The sequence below is a fragment of the Bufo gargarizans genome, chromosome 3 (assembly GCF_014858855.1).
Source record: "Bufo gargarizans isolate SCDJY-AF-19 chromosome 3, ASM1485885v1, whole genome shotgun sequence".
NCBI lineage: Eukaryota > Metazoa > Chordata > Amphibia > Anura > Bufonidae > Bufo > Bufo gargarizans.
In genome coordinates, this window is record NC_058082.1 from 465,013,130 (window position 1) to 465,033,462 (window position 20,333).

At 47.5% G+C, this 20,333-nt stretch overlaps 1 protein-coding gene across 2 annotated transcripts in view; it reads left to right on the forward strand.

Moving 5' to 3' along the window:
• The first annotated feature begins 9,280 nt into the window (after positions 1–9,280).
• Positions 9,281–20,333, forward strand: part of GIT1 (GIT ArfGAP 1) — a 132,901-nt gene continuing 121,848 nt past the window's right edge. For both annotated transcript variants that reach the window (XM_044283647.1, XM_044283648.1), the window contains exon 1: positions 9,281–9,565. In XM_044283647.1, coding sequence (XP_044139582.1) covers positions 9,514–9,565 — 52 coding nt within the window. In that variant the 5' untranslated portion in view covers positions 9,281–9,513. The remainder of the gene's footprint in view (positions 9,566–20,333) is intronic.

Below are 20,333 nucleotides of genomic sequence, written 5' to 3' on the forward strand. Positions count from 1 at the left end.
ACAAGCCCCAGATTTTGTCAAATCGATCAGGCACTCCCCTGGCTTCATACGTCAATTTGTACATCTGCAGGTCACCATTAATCAGGTGCACCCACTGTACCACCGTGGGGCATTTTGGCGGTTTCCAGTTCAGCAGTATGTTCTTCCTCCCATAATACATTAACAGACGTAACAGTGCTCTACTATATTTGGATGGTGTCGCATCAGAGACTAGCCCCATGACACACACCACTGGATCACAAATCCCTGGTAACCCCAGTTTGACATTAATAAAATCGCATACCCCTTTCCAGTACATCTGGATTGTCGGACACCGCCATACCATGTGAAAAAAGGATCCCCTTGTTTCCCCACATCTGTCACACCCAGGGGACGGTAATTGCCGCAACTGGTAAAGACGCATCGGGGTCAGATACACCCTATGCATCCATTTAACTTGAATAAGCTGATCTCGAGCGCTTATAACAGACTTCCTCCACCCCAGACGCCATTCCTCTAAGTGAGAGTCTGCCAACTCTGGGATATCCACCGACCATTTAACAAATGATCGCTGGATAGGAGACTCCTGCATCTTGATAATTTCAACATAAAAGGAGGAAATCGGCTTATGCAGTTTCTCTCTCCTGGCGATAGATTCCAGTGGCCCACACTCTAATTTCAGGGCTAAGGACTGAAACTGCTTCTCACATGCATGTCTCAACTGGAGGAAACGATAAAAACTCGTGTGGGGTAGCAGGAAGTCTGCACACAAACTCTCGAAGGAGCAGAAGACCCCGCCCTGGAACAGCTGCGTCAGATACTTCAGGCCCTTCCGTGGCCAAAATTCAAAGTCTGAAAGGTAAAAGAGCTCGGGGAGATGCTTATTACGCCACAGCTGAATGTACGGGGACCAGGTTTCTCCCGTTTGGCTAGTCATGTGTGTGTCCACAAACCTCTCCCACACCTCCAGAACCGTCACCATAGCCTCCGTGTAACTTTTGGTGCCCAGGCCTTTGCCTCCCCTATATACCAAATTCGTCAGGGCCTCATACGACCCTACCAGCGCCGCCTCCAACACCACTGCCGGATTATTGGGGTCCGCCCTGATCCACTAGGAAGCATACATCAAGCGAGTCGCTATATAATAAACATACATATCCGGGAGTTGTAAACCCCCCTGCAAATAGGAGGCTTTCAGTGTCTTCCTTGCAATTCTTGGGGACCTGTTACTCCACAGGAATCGGGTCATGACTTTGTCTAAAGTATCAAAATGGGCCTTAGGGATCCTCACTGGGGCCACTCTATACACATACAGTAGCTTAGGTAACAACACCATTTTAACAATGTTAATTCTGCCCACTAAGGTCAGGGGGAGATTTTCCCAGGCTTCCAACTTGCGCGTGACATATTCCATAGTGGGCCTCAAATTCAAATGACAGAACTGCCGAGGGTCTCTATGAATATGAATCCCTAAGTATAAGAAGCTGTATACAACCTTCAGAGGGGACACTGGTGAGACGTCTATCCCATCCTCTACGTCCACTATGCATAGACTGGACTTAGGCCAATTCACTCGTAGTCCCGAGTACCTGCCATAACCATTCACCACATCTAACAAAGACTCTAAGGAGGGGCCAGGGTCAGCTAAATACACCAACAGGTCATCCGCATACAGCGATACCTTCTCCTGTATCCCAGCTATCGTCCACCCCTCTATCAGAGAGCTATTATTGATTAGTTGCGTGAGGGGTTCCATTATCAGGGCAAACAACAATGGTGACAGTGGGCAACCTTGCCTGGTGCCCCTATACAGCCGAAAAGGTCGAGACGTAACACCATTCACCCGGATACGCACCGTAGGTGCCTGATATAACAGCTGGACCCATTTGATAAAGGAGGGGGGGAATTGAAGGCGGGACATCGTCTCCCAAATAAAGCACCACTCTACCGAGTCAAAGGCTTTCTCGTTCTCAAGAGAAGCCAAGGCCCTCGATCCCGCATTATCATGTCTGACCTGCAAATTAGTGTATAACCTCCTAAGATTGATGTCCGTCGTCTTCCCAGGCATAAAGCCTGACTGATCCGGATCAATGATGGATAATACTACCCCACTCAATCTTCTAGCCAAGACTTTGGCCAATATTTTCGCATCAGTATTCAGTAGGGAAATCGGTCTATACGACGCGCAGTGGTCCGAAGGCTTCCCAGCTTTATGAATCACCACAATGGTGGCCTCACCAAACGATGGGGGCGACCCACCAGATTCATAAGCATAAGTGAACAGTTTCAAGCTGAGTTTAGAGCTATATAGGTCCGCATAGAATTGAGCGAATTGCTCGCAGATCTCCCCGGGCCGATGTACCTTCGAGCCATCACCACAGGTAACGTGGGGGACTACTGTCTGTGGCATCTCAGTCCTGGCCAGAAATGCCAAGGCCCTCCCATTCTTGTCCCCATAAGCAAAAACTACGCGCCTCTGATAGAGTAACTTCTTCTGGGTATACTCTGTTAAATGTAAAGTGAGCTTCCTCTGTGCCTCATCCCACATCCTACGGTTCTCTACATTCGGGTCATCTGTGTATACCCGCTCTGTCTCCACCACCTCTTCCTCCAACTTGACCCTAGTAGCACTCAGTTCTTTCCTATGCGTAGCTATCGCCTGGATCAAGGTACCATGCAGCACCACTTTAAAGGCCTCCCACTCCACCGATGGGTTAGTCGATCCCTCATTAAATTCCCAGTAATCTTTCATCCCTTGCTGCGCCGCCAAAACTACAGGCAGGACCTCCAGCCATTTACTATTGAGCCTCCATGATCTTTCAGTCAGCGCTAGGGGTTGTCTCAGAATTACCAGTAAAGGGGCATGGTCAGAAATACCTCTCGGCAAGTAGTCAGCACCCGCCAATGAAGGCAACAGGTCTCTACTAAGGAATACCAAGTCAATCCTAGAAAGTGCCGCATGTGAGGCCGAGTGACAAGAATACTGACGTATCCCCGGATGTAAATACCTCCAGCCCTCTGTTAATGCGAATACCTCTGCCCAGGAACACAGTGCATCATTATGAGTGTCAGTCGGGCGAAGCCGGTCCAGTGAACGATCTAAGACCGCGTTGTAGTCCCCAAGCACAGAGGCACCAGGGGCATGGAGGCTACACGTTTCATAATCTCGTCCAGTATCTCCCTACGAAAAGGAGGGGGAACATAAACGCCCACTATCAAGTATTCAATGCCTCTGATTGCAGCGTGAAGAACCACAAAGCGCCCCATCGTATCAGTGTATACCGAGAGCGACCGGAAGGGAAGGGATTTGGCAACCAGAATTGACACTCCTCTAGCCCTGGAGCTATAGACCGCATGATAAGCCGCGCCAACCCAGGGTCTCCGTAGTGCCAGGATTTTCCGCCCCTGCAGATGTGTCTCCTGCAATATCAGTACGTCTGGATTGTGATTACGCAAGAAGTTAAAAACCAGAGATCTCTTCAGTTTGTCATTAAGACCTCTGACATTCCAGGAGACAAAACGACAGAGCGTCATCATGGTGGCTTGTTAAAAGCATATCTCCAAAAGAAGCCGCACCACCCAAGCCAAGCATTCACACACTCATACCCACTCGTCACATTCAAACCAACAAACTCCCGAGATGCCCGGAACATCAAACCCAGCCGCCCACCCTGCCCAGATGACCCCAACATATCCGAGCCTAAGTGCCCACCCCCCACTTGCCTCACTAGTGGAAATAGGGACAAAGTCCCTTACCCAACCCGCTATACTAGGTAAACCTCTGAACCTAACCTAGATAGCAGACAATCTAACCGTCACACATTCAGCTCCATCATACAGTAAAGACATCTGACAGTATAGGCTGAGACCCCCATCACGAAAGTCTCCATATACTCAGCCCCTGCGCTCAAGCCAGTCCGAAGCCTCTTCAGGGGTAGCAAAAAATTTCACCAGCTCTCCATCTTGTACTCTGAGTCGTGCCGGATACATCATGGCATATACCAGTCCCTTCTCCCGCAGCCGGGTCCTCACCGCCGTGAACTGTCTGCGTTGCTTCTGCACTTCTGTAGAGAAGTCCGGGTAAAAGGAAATCCGGGCGTTATCAAACTGAGGCGGGATAGCTGGGCCTGGGGTGCCCGTTTTCCGGCCCATAAAGCGTCCTCCCGTTCACCAGCAGCAGGAATAGTGGCCAGCCAGCCGACCCCTTCAGTCCGGAACGCAAGGGTATCAGCCCCGCCAATTAAGTAAGTCAGTCTCTACCTGGAATCCAGGGGCAGCCCCACCGCTACCCAGCGCAGTGATCCTTTCCACCGGGCACACTCCGTCTATGCAGCAGAGACAGGCAAGCGTAATGGCAGGAGAGTTTAAGGCACCAATCGGTCCGGCTCCAGTCGCAGACAGCAGAGGCCTCAATCTCCGGGCTCGCGGTTAAGATGGCGCCTGTCGCGCCAGACACGTATGGGGAACGGAACTGCAGCAGGCCGACTGGCAGAAACCTGGGGGTCACAATGACCTGCAGCACCAGGCTCCGCTCGCGTACCGCCGCCAGTGAATGTAATGTCTCCACGCCCCACTCCTAAGTAGGCCGCACTCAGGGGGAACCAGACGAGCAACGGCAGTCACGACCGCAGGGCAGGTAGGAGAACTGCCGGTAACCAGTCCGGGTGTTGAATAGCGCAGGGGGTCTCCAGCATAAGAAAACAGGAACCGAGCAGTCAGAATCGCAGGATAAGCACAGGATACTAGCGGAGCTGAAGTAACATGCGACCTCACGCCATGACAGTCAGGCCACGCCCTCCAATGTGCATAACTTTACATTTGTCAGTGTTAAACCTAATCTGCCACTTCTCTGCCCAAGCCTCTAATCTATCCAGATCCCTCTGTAGCAGTATACTGTCCTCTTCTGTGTTAATTACTTTACACAGTTTAGTGTCATCTGCAAAAATTTATATTTTACTATGCAAGACTTCTACAAGATCATTAATAAATATATTTAAAGGGATTCTGCACTTTTTTTTAAACTGATGATCTATCCTCTGGATAGATCATCAGTTTTAACAAAGTGCAGAACCCCTTTAAGAGAATAGGGCCCAATACCTACCCCTGATTGTACTCCACTAGTGACAGTGACCCAATCTGAGTGTGTACCGTTAATAACCACCCGCTGTTTTCTATCACTGAGCCAGTTACTTACCCACATACAGACATTTTCTCCCAGTCCGAGCATTCTCATTTTATATACTAACCTTTTATGTGGTACAGTGTCAAATGCTTTGGAGAAGTCCAGATAAACGACATCCATTGATTCACCCTGGTCAAGCCTAGAACTTACCTCCTCATAGAAAGTGATTAAATTAGTGTGATATGACCGATCCCTCATGAAGCCATGCTGATATGGCGTTATTTGCTTATTTTCATTGAGGTACTCCAAGATAGCATCTCTTAGAAAACCTTCAAAAAATTTACCCACGACAGATGTTAAACTTACCAGCCTATAGTTTCCGGGCTCTGTTTTTGGACCCTTTTTGAATATTGGCATCACATTTGCTATACGCCAATCCTGTGGAACACTCCCTGTCAGTATAAAGTCCTTAAATATCAGAAATAAGGGTCTGGCTATGACATTAATTAATACTTTATTCTCTTTGGATACGGGGGTGTATGCCATCTGGTCCCGGCGACTTGTCTATTTTTTATCTTTTTAAGACACCACTGTACTTCTTCCTGGGTCAGACAGGGGACTTTTAATGGGGAATTTACTTTTACATTCTGAATTTTATCTGACAGTTTATTTTCTTCAGTGAATACAGTTGAAAAAAAATAGAAATGTATAGCTTTGCTTTCTCCTCATTGCTCTCTGCAACTCCTCCCTCTTCACTCTGCAATGGGCCTACACTCTCTGGTTTAAACTTTTTACCATTTATATAATTGAAGAACATTTTAGGGTTAGTTTTACTCTCTTTTGCACTGAATCTCTCTGCCTCCAGTTTGGCTGCTTTTATTTGTCGTTTACATATTCTATTTTTTTCCTTACAGTTTTTCAATGCTTCCTCACTACCTTCCTGTTTTAGTCATTTAAATGCTTTTTTTTTGTTATGTATTGCTCCCTTTACATTTCTATTGATCTACATTGAGTTCTTTTTCTTGTTCCTCACCCTTTTTTTTTTCTATAACGTATGATTTTAAAAATATCACATTTTGTGGCTAAACTGTCCTAAAAAAAAAAAAAGAAAAACAGATCCGCATTTTTGCAGACAGCAAAAACATACAGCCGTCTGAATGAGCCCTAACAGTGTTTTTAACAAGCCTAAAAAAGTAAAATAAAAACAACAAAACACTTAAAAAACCTGTAGTGTGACAGCATATGCAGTATTGTGTGTCAGCACGGATTAAGAAGCTTGGAGAACCTTACCTAAAACAATTGCGTGAAACATTCATGATAGTAATAGCTGTAATTATGACTTCCAGTTTCCACACAGTTTATGTAATGATGCTTCAGTCAGGTCTGAACAGACCTGAAGATGTGGAGACACAGCCCAGTGAAGCCACTTAAAGGGAACCTGTCACCTACAATGCTGTCCTCACTGAGGGCGGCATAGTGTAGTGACAGACCTGCGGATTTCAGCGGTCTGTCATTTCTGGTAGTCCTGACATACGGAACACCACAACGCGGGCCAGGGCAGTGAGTAGAATAGTCCAATGGAATCTAATGCCCTCGCCCCCTGACCATCACTGGCAGGGTTTTTTCCTATACGAAAAGCCTGTCACTCACAGTCCGGATGCAGGGGAGGACGGGGATCAAGGCCTCTTGCACACGAACGTTTGTTTTCCGTTTATGTTCCGTTTTTTGCTTTCCGTATAAGGAACCATTCATTTCAATGGATCCACAAAAAAAACAGAAGGTACTCTGTATGCCTTCCGTTTCCGTATTTCTGTTCCAAGATAGAACATGTCAAGGATAGTACTGTTCTATCAGAGGCCAGCTGTTCCGCTCCGAAAAAAAACCCTGAAAAAGCCATACAGTCGTGTGCAAGAGGCCCAAGTCTGATCAGACTGATCTCCATCACAACGCTGGGTGGAAACGGAGCCAGATCTTAGTCACTCAGCTGTTTTCGGAAGTCCCATAGAAGTGAATGGAGACGATGCCTTGCTTGCGCATCCTCTCCTCTACACAGATCACATCAAAATCTGCATGTGACACACGAGGATTTGCAGTAGATGTGGCTACATGTGAATCCATCCTTATAGATGGAAGTCATGAAACTAGTGTCTATACTGTAGCTCATTAGAAAGTGTCCTTCCTAATTACTGACTGGGAGACACCAGTTTACGAAAATCTAGGCGCCCAAAGGCCGAGTTCACACACAGGATTTTATCTATTGCACAAATCCTTTTATTAGTCCATTCATAAGACCTTACGGGGACATTTACTAATCTATTTATGAAACTATTTTGTGGTGTAAATATGTGGCACATTTTCTCACAAGCCATTTTTGGGGTAAAAATTTGTGGCTTTCCCCCATTCACGCCACTTTTAGAAAGTAGCGAGTAAAGGAGGCGCAGCGCGGGTCGGGCTGGTTTTTGGTGTGTCATGCGTTGCAGTGAGTTGTCCCAACGGCTTGGAAATAGAAATGCTGGCACAAAAAAGGCATCCAAGCGGGCACCAAATGTTAGTTAAAGGGTTAAATGACTTGCTGATGATTTCACACTGCCAACACTCAGATAGGGATGCCCAGCATCAAAATAAATTGAGTTCGGGCTGGCCCAAATGGGTTCTGAGCTGTAGGTTTGTTGGACCAAGAAAGTCCAAGAGGAACGGACAAAGTAAAGGGCGCAGAACCACAACCAATGGTCAGAAAGATTTCGATTTAATCAGAGACAACGCGTTTCGGGGTGCATGACCCCTTTATCAAGTCTGGTGGATCACAGAGGAAGCCGCTCGCTCCCCAGCACGTGGGGCGTCTGGTACGCTGTGAGTTCCGGGCATCTATGTGTGCAGAAGGTCTTGTTTTACTGATCTGAATAAGTATGGGGTCGATCGGATGCGGACTAATTCACTTCAAAGGGGCCATAAAAGATGTGGACAGCACGCCGTGATCGGCACATCTGTGTACTGCCCCATTTAACATCACGGTACCAGCGGCAGCCATCCTCTTTTCAATAAGAGACTCACTGCAGGCCCTAATCATGTTTGTTTTAAGGACCAGACTTTGCCATTAAGGCTTCATGCACCTGGGTGTAGTTTCAGACCGCATCTGATCTGCGTTTTTTTTGCGGATCGGATGTGGACCCATTTATCTCAAGGGGGCCATAAAAGATGCGGACAGCACACTGTGTGCTGTCCGCATCCGCACGTCTGTTCCATGGCCCTGCAAAAAAATAATTTAAATATAGAACATGTCCTACTCTAGTCAGTTAAAAAAAATAATATAAATCGTGGCATGCAATCGGCCAGGATCCGTGTTTTGAAGATCCACGATTTGCTGTGTGCATGAATCCTAAACCATAGGGGAGCAGAAGAAAAAATAATAAAAATGGGCAGCACATGGTCGCCATGCGTGGGCCACTGATTTATGACGCAAAGGGAATGTTAAGAAAAGAAAAAAAAAAAAGAAACCACAACACGCAAGTCAGAAAAACAGATGTAAGGATGCAAAATCGGATATGTACTTTTCCAAGTGGAAAAAAGAAGCAGCGTGTAGTGTTGAGCGAACTTCTGTTTTCAAGTTCGGCGTACAAGGTTCGGGTTATCTAAGAATTCCGTTATGGATTCCGCTACCACGGAATATAACTTATAGTCTGTGGTAGCGGAATCCATAACGGAATTCTGAGATAACCCGAACCTTGTACGCCGAACTTGAAAACAGAAGTTCGCTCATCCCTAGCAGCGCGCCTTATTTTGTGGCAGAATCCGTGCTGAAGTAACTGGGAAGCATAAAAACCTGATAAAAAATAAAAAAAATCAACGACAAAAACCCATTAACAAAAACAAAAGGCGTAAAAAAATGAAACAACAACAAAAAACTGACGTGAAAATGGATTCCATACTGAATTTTTTAAGGCAGATTTTCCAAATCTGTCCTGTGACATGGCATATGGTCAATTGGCTATGGTTACTGGGCACCCTTCTACCAGGCACCCACTGTGCCCCATGCACTGACTGACAGGACATGGCTCCGCTCTCCTGTCACCAGCTGTGCACACCGTCTCCTCCTCCTCCTCTCCTCTCCCATTTCCTCTTCCCATCCCCTGGGGGTGAAGCTTGGGATGTGGCCCCTCCTGTTGGATGGGCAGGGCTTCTCTCAGTTTCCTGCAGCCGAGGCACTCAGCCCAGGGTGAGCTGCAGAGGCTGGAGACATCCTAGCCCTGATCTATAACCCTCATCATCGGCGGGGGGAGTAGTGCAGAAGGCTGCGGGCAGGTGCCCTCCTCTGCCCGCCGTCACCGCCGCGGCTTCTCCCCGGCTTTCTCTGCACTGGTGCAGCACAGGACAGCACCCTGGCTCAGAAGGTGATCCCCTCCTCTCCCCTGAGGATGTCTCGGAAGGTGCAGAGGGGCGAGGTGTGTGCAGACTGCAGTGCCCCAGGTAAGTCACCCGGTGCCAGGCAGCTGGCCTCCTCTCCTCGGTGCCCTGCTGCTTCACTTGGGCCTCACATGCGGGGCATGTCATAGGCCTTCAGTGCTGGTGCATGTAGGAACAGATCCAGCCTGGGGTGAGCTTCTGCTGGGTGCCACACTGCACCCCTGGCAGGGTAATGCTGGGCACACCTGTCACCACCATGTCAGTAATGACCCGGCGTGACAATATCCAAGGCAGTCAGATACAATTGAAACTGGTAACTTGTCTGCCAGGTGTCAAACTCCTGCTGTGGGTACCCAGCCTGGCGTTGCGGTGGCCATAGACCAGTTGTGTGATATGCCCTTGTTCCTGGTTTTCAATACGGTGGAGGTCAGATATCATAACATGGAATCAATAGCTACATGCCAACCTTGCGGTCGCATACGAAGAAATTTGCTATAATCGCATTGAACGTGCAGATGTAGCAGGGCTGATTTTCTAACTAAACCTTAAAGGGAACCTGTCACCGGGATTTTGTGTATAGAGCTGAGGACATGGGTTGCTATACGGCCGCTAGCACATCCGCAATACCCAGTCCCCATAGCTCTGTGTGCTTTTATTGTGTAAACTGATTTGATCCATATGCAAATTAACCTGAGATGTGTCCTGTCCGTGAGATGAGTCCAGCGTGAAGGAGCGCAGCACCGCCCCGCATCTTCAGAATCTGCATCTTGCTCCCCAACGTCACAAAGCTAGAGCGCCGTAATCTCGTGATGCGTGAGCTAGCGCATGCGCAGTTACTTCTCTGAGGCTGATACCAGCACAGGGAAGGAACACTATGAGGACACTACACATGCGCTAGCTCACGCATCGCAAGATTACGGCGCTCTAGCTTTCTGATGTCGGGGAGCTTTCTGATTCATTTGCATATGGATCAAATCAGTTTTTTTACACAATAAAAGCACACAGAGCTATGGGGACTGGGTATTGCAGATGTGCTAGCGGCCATCTAGCAGCCCATGTCCTCAGCTCTATACACAAAATCCATGTGACAGGTTCCCTTTAAGCGCTCATTCAGACAGGCGATGTACACATCCATGTGCCGTCGGAGTGTAGAACGGACTGAACGCTCACCCAGTATAGTCTATGGCCCAATTCGCATGTCCGAGATTCCCAAAATCGCAGAGAGTGGTACTTTGATCCGATGTTCGCACAATGCCTGCCCGTTCAGGTGAATGGGTCCACGAGAAAAACCGACATCTGGCAGCCTGAAACAGGAACGTGTTTAATTCGCTCAGTCCCGCCTAAGGGTAGGGGAGTGCAGAATGACGGTTTAGCCGAAAACTGTGAAAACATGCTAGTTTACCGTAAACTGACAGTTATGCAGCAGTTGTCGTCGGCCGCGTGGTTTTGGCAGGTGAAACGGCTTAAAGCAGGAATCGTCAGCCTTCGGCAGTCCAGCTGCTGTAAAACTACAACTCCCAGCATGCAAACATGCTCGGCTGCTCCTTTAACTCCCACAGAAGAGAATGAAGCAGTCTGGGAGTTGTAGTTTTTGAACAGCTGGAGTAATGAAGGTTGCTAACCCCTGGCTTAAAGGGTTTCTCCATCTTAACGCTGGGTTCACACCTGAGCGTTTTCGCGCTGTAAAACGCACAACAGGCAAGAACCAATGATTCCCTATGGGAATGGTTCACACCTGGGCGTTTTACAGCGCGTACGATCGCGCTGTAAAACGCCCGACGCTCAAACAAGTACAGGAGCTTTTTTTGCCGCGTTTGACGCGCGTTTGGGCCATAGACTCTTTGGACAACACTGCTGTCAATCACCCAAACGCGCGTTCACTATTAAAAAAAACGCGCATAAAACGCGCGTTTGAGAAACGCTGGGTTCAGACCTGAGCGTTTTACAGCGCGTTCCTACGCGCTGTACAACGCTCAACAGGCAAGAACCAATGATTCCCTATGGGAATGGTTCTCACCTGAGCGTTTTACAGCGCGTACGATCGCGCTGTAAAACGCCCGACGCCCCAAGAAGTACATGAGCTTCTTTGGGGCGTCTTGTCGCGCGTTCCCGTACATAGACTTCAGCGGGAACGCGAGACAATGGGCGTTCGCTTGTCTCTGTATGCGCGATTGCAAACGCCCGTACAATCGCGCATACAGAGCGTACGTTCAAGTACGCTCAGGTCTGAACCCAGCGTTAAGGGCTTTTCAGGAAGACACCTCTCCACGTGACTGACCTGTGGCGAAAAGGATACTTGCCTGCTCTCAGCCTATGGATTCTGGCTGCTTTGCTCTCCCGTTGCCACCGCAGCGCTTCGGTCCCTGCATGTCCACGTCCGGTTTCACTGGCCACAGCGGTGACGGGTTCCCCCTTCTATCATGTGACTCATTGTCCTGACGGAAGGAGATATGTCACTGTTATGGCAGTGATTGGCTGCAGAGGCCTCCAGATGTTGACACACGGGGACCGGAACGAGGTGGCATGGGAGTGAAGAAGTCAGAACTTCTCTGTTCAGCCGCTCTGCATTGGTAATGGCTGCGCAGTAGTGCTCGTGTTCTTAAAGTTTGTCTCATGCTCATTACTTTATGCTGGTGAAAGTAATATATTGTGTTCTTTTATTACTCATGTCCACCGCCGCCATGACGTCCCGTATATTGCACAGCAGTGATTGGCTGCAGCAGTCATATGGTATGGTATACAGACATATCACTGTTGCAGCCAGACAAACAAACAAAGTTTATAGCGTCGATTGGAGTGGCCGGCGCCGCTTGGAGTTGCCGGCGTTGATCGTAGTGTCTTGTAGCGCCGATCGAAGTGGCCGGCGCCGCTTGTAGCCGGCGTGAAATAGTAGAGTATTTGTCAGTTTACTATTTTATGACCATTCCTGTCATATCTCTGACAATCCTGCCTGTATTATAATGGCGTCAACTTTATTCAGTGGCGCCTTAAAACAATGCAGCAAGTTTACCTACGCTAACATAGTATATAGTATATACGGTGCTGCGCAAAACCTGATAACACATAGTTTAGGAGAAACTCTTCTGTCCTGCATCAGACATACTCTGCTCTGCTACATCTGCGTCAATGGTGGATTTTCAGTAGAGCCTCCATTATGTATCAGATGCTTTACCGCTGAAACCAGCAATACGATGCCGAGGCATACCCGGTGTCTGTCCTTAAAATACCGCTCCTTTACAGCGGTCCTTAAGATGGCGGCTGTACTTGCCTCATAGTAGTTTTTATGTAGTTTTGACACTTCTTACAAAATTGTCTTAGGACAAGTCGGCCATTGAAATTTAAACTTCCAACATTGACAGTAGCGGTAGGTGGTGACGTATTCCGGAGACTTTTTCCTGCATGTTTTATAAAACAGACATTTTCGTGTCCATTAGACATTTCCTTCAGAAGCCCCCCCTCCTGTGTGGCTCTTCTGTGAGGAGCGGGGTCACTGCTGGCACATTGTACACGTGATGTGTCTGTCAGATGTCGGGTATAATGTGCACACATATGGCGTCATGTCTGTTTGCCTCCGGGGAAGGAATGGGTTTATCTCTTCTCCCTATGTGCCGCTCTATTGTTCTCTGTCTGCTTGACTTCATGAAGCAGTCGCTGGTAGGAGTAGATTGTAAGCTCTTTGTGCTCGAGTCATGTCACTTCTCCTGTCTGTCGTATCACTGTGTGCACACTTGTGTTTAGGTCGTCGTCACTGCTTCTTCCTATTCTCCAGACAGGCAGCAGAGATGGCAGTCATTGTGATGTGGATGACCGGACAACAGTGGTCCGATGTGTGCCTTACATCCATGGTCTCTTTATAGGGGTTGGGGCAATGGAAAAGAAGACCTGTCCCCTCTCCTGACATGTCTGTTTCAGTAACTACTTGCACTCCCCATGTCATAACAATTCTGGAACATCTATTCCTATGACTATGATGTGCTGTTCCTTTATTATTCCTGCTAGAAGCGATGAATGAGTTACTAGAGGTTTGTAATGATGGTGCAGATGGGTGTTACCAGGTGGGGTTGTGTCCCTGCACGGTCTGATACTGGCAACACTGATTGGATATTGTCAGACTCTGCAGGGACCCCCCTCCCCCAACTGGTAACACCCATCTGGACCATCATTGTAACCTTCTAGCAATTAATTCATAACTTGTACTATGATGTACTATAAGAAAAACTATGAAATCCGCACCAAAAACAGTAGTAAGAAATTGCTGAAGAAACGCAAAGAAACTGCTCTTCTGCTCGCTCACCCGCAAACGTGTGCAGGTAACCTAAAGGTGGCAGATTTTGTAGCGGAAAAGTTCTGCAACTGAAAAATAAGTTGCATTCGCCTGAATGGGAAATCCATGCGCTTGCTGCCAAAACTACCGCATTCAGATGAATGGACCTGCCTCTTCATTCACCTCTATAGAGCTGCCGGGGATAGTCGAGTGCAGTACTTGCCTGTTTCCCGTGGTCCCATAGAGATGAATGGAGTGGAAGTGGACAGACCGGCAGGTCGCGCATGCGCACAACGCAGAGCCTCCGTTCTCATGATCCTAGCAGTAGGACCCCAGCTGATCTAATAGTGACTCCCTATCCTGTGGAATGGATAGGGGTTAAAGTGAAATAACTGGTATACCCCTTTAAGGGATGAAAATGTGAATAAGCCCTTCCTGTATGGTCAGCTTTCAGCCTCTCACACAGCTGATTTGTCTGCAGCGCGCTGTACGGAGGCGCACACGGTCTCGGGGGGGGGGGGGGGGGGTGGTTAGGTCAGTATCATGGAGCGGTAGACTAGACACCCACATGCTGAACATTGTGTTGAACTACCTTGTTTTTACCCCGTATATGTTTCTGAGGGAGACTAGCGCCACTAAGGGCATCTGAGGTGGCACGCCCCAACAGGTGAGAGCAGGTGAGTACCCAATATTGTTGGTAACCTGTTCCCTAGATATGTTCGGCTGTTGTCACGTCGTCTGGACCTCCGGTCGGCGCTTCCATGGCACAGCCATATGCCGTACTGCTGGGTATAAGCGTGCGCTGCAGATTGTTACATAAGACGCATTAGCACACGTTGCAGCGTCTAGCTGTGCCCATACGACCGCCTCCCTCGGGTCAGAACTCGCTCTGTCTTTTTCGGGACAGCTAGCCATTGTCACTGCACTGTGTGACTAATATGACCGGGTGCACGATACCAGGAAAGCTGGCACATGGGACTAGTTACTGTCTGTGCCTCACAGTACGGAAGGGATTATACCGCCAGACTATATTTGTACTCTCATGCATTGCAGAGTCTGGGCAGAATTAATTCTCTACCCATGTCAAAATTAACTGTGTTCAGTTTTGCAGTTTAGAAAAAGTTTAATAAGCTTGTAAATACATTGCATTACTTATCTTGTAGTGATTCTGAGTTACAGCCTGTGTTACGCTACATAACTGCATTAATAACTGCAGGTTTCAGAGCAGAACTCTCCAAGTAGGGGTTCAGTTTTTAAAAGGGGGTGCCCGGTCCTCTTATATTAATGAGCTATCCTCAGGATAAGCCATCAATATCTGATCGGCAGCGGTCCGACACCCCGCGCCCCTACCGATCCGTTGTTAGGGAGTCCATTGTGTAGTGCACTAATTTTGTCTCTGCGGCGCCTCTCCCGTTGAAGCGAATGGGAGCAGCGCTGCGGTAATGTACAGTGGACAGAGCCGTGTAGTTCCAGCGCTGGAGCTACTTCCAGACAGCTGATTGGCAGGAGTGCAGGGTGTTTGACCCCTTCTGATCAGATATTGATGGCTTATACTTGTATAAAAGAAGTGGACAGCCACCAAATTCTGTGATGCATCCTCTTTAGCGTATAGTTATTGTGGTCCTACCATATACAAAAACTGCACCAATTTGTACAATTTTTCAAAAAAATTGTGGCAAAAATGCAATATAACCACCGCATGTGAATAGACACTAAGGCTTGGCCATATATGAGATGAGATCTCTAGTAGGTGAATTCTCTTTTTGCGAAAAAGCGTCTCTCCCGATCCTGCACATACACAGCAATATTCTGCACAGTCCAGGATGCATGTGCTGCAAGTATGGGGAGAGGGAAGAGCTGCTGATAGAGGACAAAGGATGAGGACTGTGAAATCTAACTGCACAATTCTTACCTCAGCCTTCATGAGAGAATGGGGAAGTCGCAATATACATTAGATGGTCCTCCGGTCGCGCCGGTACCAGCAGGGTCAGCTGACGTTTATGTAATGTGTATGGGTAGCTTTACACCGACCTTGTGTAGTAATCTGTGATTCTTTTGATAGCTTTCCATAGCAACCAGCAGAATTGTAAATTCAGCTCTGGGATATAACATGCCCCATGCACGCGACTATATTTTTGACCTGCATCTGATCTGCATTATTTTTTGCGGATTGGATGCAGACTCATTCATTTCAATGTGGGCTGTGAAAAATAAAATAAAAATGTGGACAGCACACCGTGTGGTGTCTGCATCTGTATGTTCGTTCCGCCCTCCCGTATCCCAGATAGCATGTCTAGTGCACTAGATTTACTGTAGAAATAGGCAGGCAGGTAAAGGGTGTGTGAATGGCGCGGAATCGTGGAACAGATGTGCCAAATTTACGAACTGTCCTTTTTGACCTTTTGTACATGTGTGCCATTTTAATAAGGCAAAAACAGATGTTACCTTTATGAGGAAGGGCCCACATTTGCTCCTCTGTAGCTACAGACCATTAGTCAGAGAATGTGCATCAACCACAAATTGTTAAAGAAGCACTCCTACAAAAAGTTTTATTCTCTTCCCTGTAAGGGTCCATTCACACGTCCATAAGTGTTTTGCGGATCTGCAAAACACGGACACCTGCAATGTGCGATCCGCAATTTGCGGACTGCACATCACAGACACTTAAAATAGAAAATGCCTTTTAGGACATGTTCTATTTTTTTCAGGAACGTATTTGCAGATCCCGAAAAAACGGATCCCGAAGATGCGGATCCGTTCCAGCCCCATTGAAAGTGAATGGGTCCGCAAATTGCGGAACGAATGCGGACGTGTGAATGGACCCTTAGAAAGGTACATGATTTAAACTGTAGTGAGGCAATCTTCTTAGGCTACTTTCACACTAGCATTCGATCGGATCCGTTCTGAACGGATCCGCTCATATTAATGCAGACGGTGGCTCCGTTCAGAACGGATCCGTCTGCATTATAACTTAGAAAAATTTTCTAAGTGTGAAAGTAGCCTGAGCGGATCCGTTCCGACTTTACATTGAAAGTCAATGGGGGACGGATCCGCTTGAAGATTGAGCCATATGGTGTCATCTTCAAGCGGATCCGTCCCCATTGACTTACATTGTAAGTCGGAACGGATCCGCTCGCCTCCGCATGGCCAGGCGGACACCCGAACGCTGCTTGCAGCGTTCAGGTGTCCGCTCACTGAGCGCTGGCAGGCGGATGCATTCTCAGTGGATCCGCCTCCACTGAGAATGCATTAGGGCCAGACGGCTGCGTTCAGGGCCGCTTGTGAGCCCCTTTAAACGGAGCTCACGAGCGGACACCTCAACGCAGGTGTGAAAGTAGCCTTACCAGTGACTGTATTTGTGAGTTATAACCTCCCTTCTGATCCTCAGCTGTGTCATATGACCAACTCTCTGACTCTCCAAATAACACAGCATCTAATGTGTGGACAGGAAGTCAGTTTCAATGTCAGCCTCAATGTCAGTCTCCTAGGAATGAATAGAGAAGTAACTGACTTCCTGTCCTGTGTCAGCGAGTTGGTCACATGACACAACTGAGGATAAGAAGGGAGGGTATAACTCACAAATACAGTCACTGGTTTGAAGATTGCGTTGACTACAGTTTACATCGTACCTTTCTAACAGGTCAGAGAATAAACATAGAAACATAGAATGTGTCGGCAGATACGAACCATTTGGCCCATCTAGTCTGCCCAATATACTGAATACTATGGATAGCCCCTTGGCCCTATCTTATTTGAAGGATGGCCTTATGCCTATCCCATGCATGCTTAAACTCCTTCACTGTATTTGCAGCTACCACTTCTGCATAAAGGCTATTCCATGCATCCACTACTCTCAACGATTTTTGTTGGAGTGCTTCTTTAAAATTGTGCTTTATATATTACTGGCAATTACTGAGCATTTTTTTTAAGGCTAGATACACACTCGCAGGCAATTTTTTGGGCTTTTATTAAAAATATTGAGCTGTTCTGTCACAAAGGGTTAACTGTTTTTCTAGCTGTGAGACTGGTACTTTCATTTTCACTTTATTCCAGTCATCTAATAAACTTTCTCTCTAAACTACTAAGAGGTCATAAACACTTATTTAAGCCACTTTCTTATCAGTAAGATGGGAACGGAGTAGTGTTGAGCGAACTTGTGTTTTCAGGTTCGGCGTACAAGGTTCGGGTTGTCTAAGAATTCAGTTATGGATTCTGCTACTGCGGAGCATAAGTTATATTCCGTGGTAGCAGAATCCATAATGTAGTTCTTAGATAACCCGAACCTTGTACACCAAACTTGAAAACACAAGTTCGCCCTAGAACTGAGCCATAGTAAGTATTTTTAATGTCAGAGAGCAGAGATAAGGAGTCTGTCAGCTCCTGCTCTGACGGAAAAGACAGAAAATCCACAGGCTGCTACTAGGACATCTCGGCTCTGTACAGAAAAAAGGATTCCATATTTGTAATAATTTAAAAAATATGTTTAGCTCAAAATGAGTACAAAGCAATAATAAAACAATTCCCCAAAGGTGTACATAGCCTTTTAAAGATGCAGTTTTATGAAGCCAGAAGTGGATGTATTTGGATCCCAGGCAAGTTCTTTGTGGATTCCATTGTGGAAATTTTCAGCAGCGTGCGGATAAGATTGTTTTAAATCCTCCAGTTTGCTGCTTCTACATACGCTGTGGATGCTTTTGACTTGCAGCTTATGTTTTTGTGACTTGCACTGAGTGTGACTGGTTTATTGGCGTTTTCCACCACTTTCAGAAAGGAAAAATACATACCATCTGATGTTTGAGACCTAATATGCTTACGTGTGCATGTGTTTAGTGGTGTTGTCACCTTCCATATTGGTGCAGAGTAGAGTTGTTGCGATACCAAATTTTTGATTCGGTTTCGATACCATGAAAAAGTATTGCGATACTCGATACCATTCGATACCACGCGAAAAAAAATAAACCAAAAAAGCCACGTGCATTCCGCATTTTTAAAAATGGCGAATCGCGCAGTTTTTTTTTTTTCTGTTCCGGCGTTCACCACCTAGATTTTTTTTAATATTTTAATAGTTTGGACTTTTCTGACGTGGTGATATGTAATATGTTTATTATTTATATATTTTATATATGTGAAATTGGGAAAAGGGGGTGATTTATACTTCATATTTTGGTAAGGGGTTTTTTGTACTTTTTTTTTTTTTTTTTTTTTTTTTTTTTTTTTACACTTTTTATTTAATAACTATTTCCCCCTTAGGCTACTTTCACACTAGCGTTCGGGTGTCCCTTCAAACGGAGCTCACAAGCGGCCCCGAACGCATCCGTCCAGCCCTGATGCATTCTGAGTGGATGTGGATCCGCTCAGAATGCATCAGTCTGGCAGCATTCAGCCTCCGCTCAGCAGGCGGACACCTGAACGCTGTTTGCAGTGTTCGGGTGTCCGCCTGGCCGTGCGGAGGCAAGCGGATCCGTCCAGACTTACAATGGAAGTCAATGGGGACGGATCCGTTTGAAGATGACACAATATGGCTCAATCTTCAAACGGATCCGTCCCAGATTGACTTTCAATGTAAAAGTCTGGACGGATCCGTTCAGGCTACTTTCACAGTTAGAATTTTTTTTACAATATAATGCAGACGGATCCGTTCTGAACGGATCCACCGTCTGCATTATATGAGCGGATCCGTCTCAGACGGATCCGCTTTGAACGCAAGTGTGAAAGTAGCCTTAGGGGCTAGAACCTGGGATCTTTCATCCCTTGTCCTATTCAGCTCTATCAGGGTGAATAGGACTTCACACTGTCCCTGCTGCTCTGTGCCTTGTGCACACAGCATCAGGGATGTTACCATGGCAACCAGGGCTTCTGTAGCGTCCTGGCTGCCATGGTAACCGATCGGAGCCCCAGGCTTACACAGCTGGGGCTCCGATCAGAAGCTGCCACTGCACCACCAATGAGGGGGAGGGGAGAGGTCCCTGTGGCCACTGCCACCAATGATTTTAATACTGGGGGGTTGAGAGGGGCTGGCGCACTGTGCCACCAATGATTTTAATGGGATGGGGGGTTGAGGGGGGGGGGCACACTGCACCACCAATGATAATTACCCCTTTATACAGGAGGCTGGTACTGGCAGATCAGCAGTTAACCCCTCAGGTGCGGCACCTAAGGGGTTAACTGCCTCTGATCGCAGCTCCCTGTCAGCGGCACGGTGCCGGCAATGCGATTCTGCTGCCGGCACCCGCCTCCTGTATTGTGTTCAAGACTGACTTTCACTATCAGGCCACACAGAGCGGCGCCCAGCGATGTCTCAGCACTCACCATTAGTCCTGGACGCCGCTCCGTTCGCCTGCAGTGCTCCATTACTGTCTCCTCTCCTGCTCCGAGTCCACATGCTGCTGATTACTATCGGAGCGATGGGAGGAGACATCAGCTTCACTAGTGGGCGTTCCTTCTGCCTGGCTGTAGCGCTGTCCATTCGCAGCGCAGGAAGAAGGAACGCCCACTAGTGAAGCTGATGTCTCCTCCCATCGCTCCGATAGTAATCAGCAGCATGTGGAGCAGGAGAGGAGACAGTAA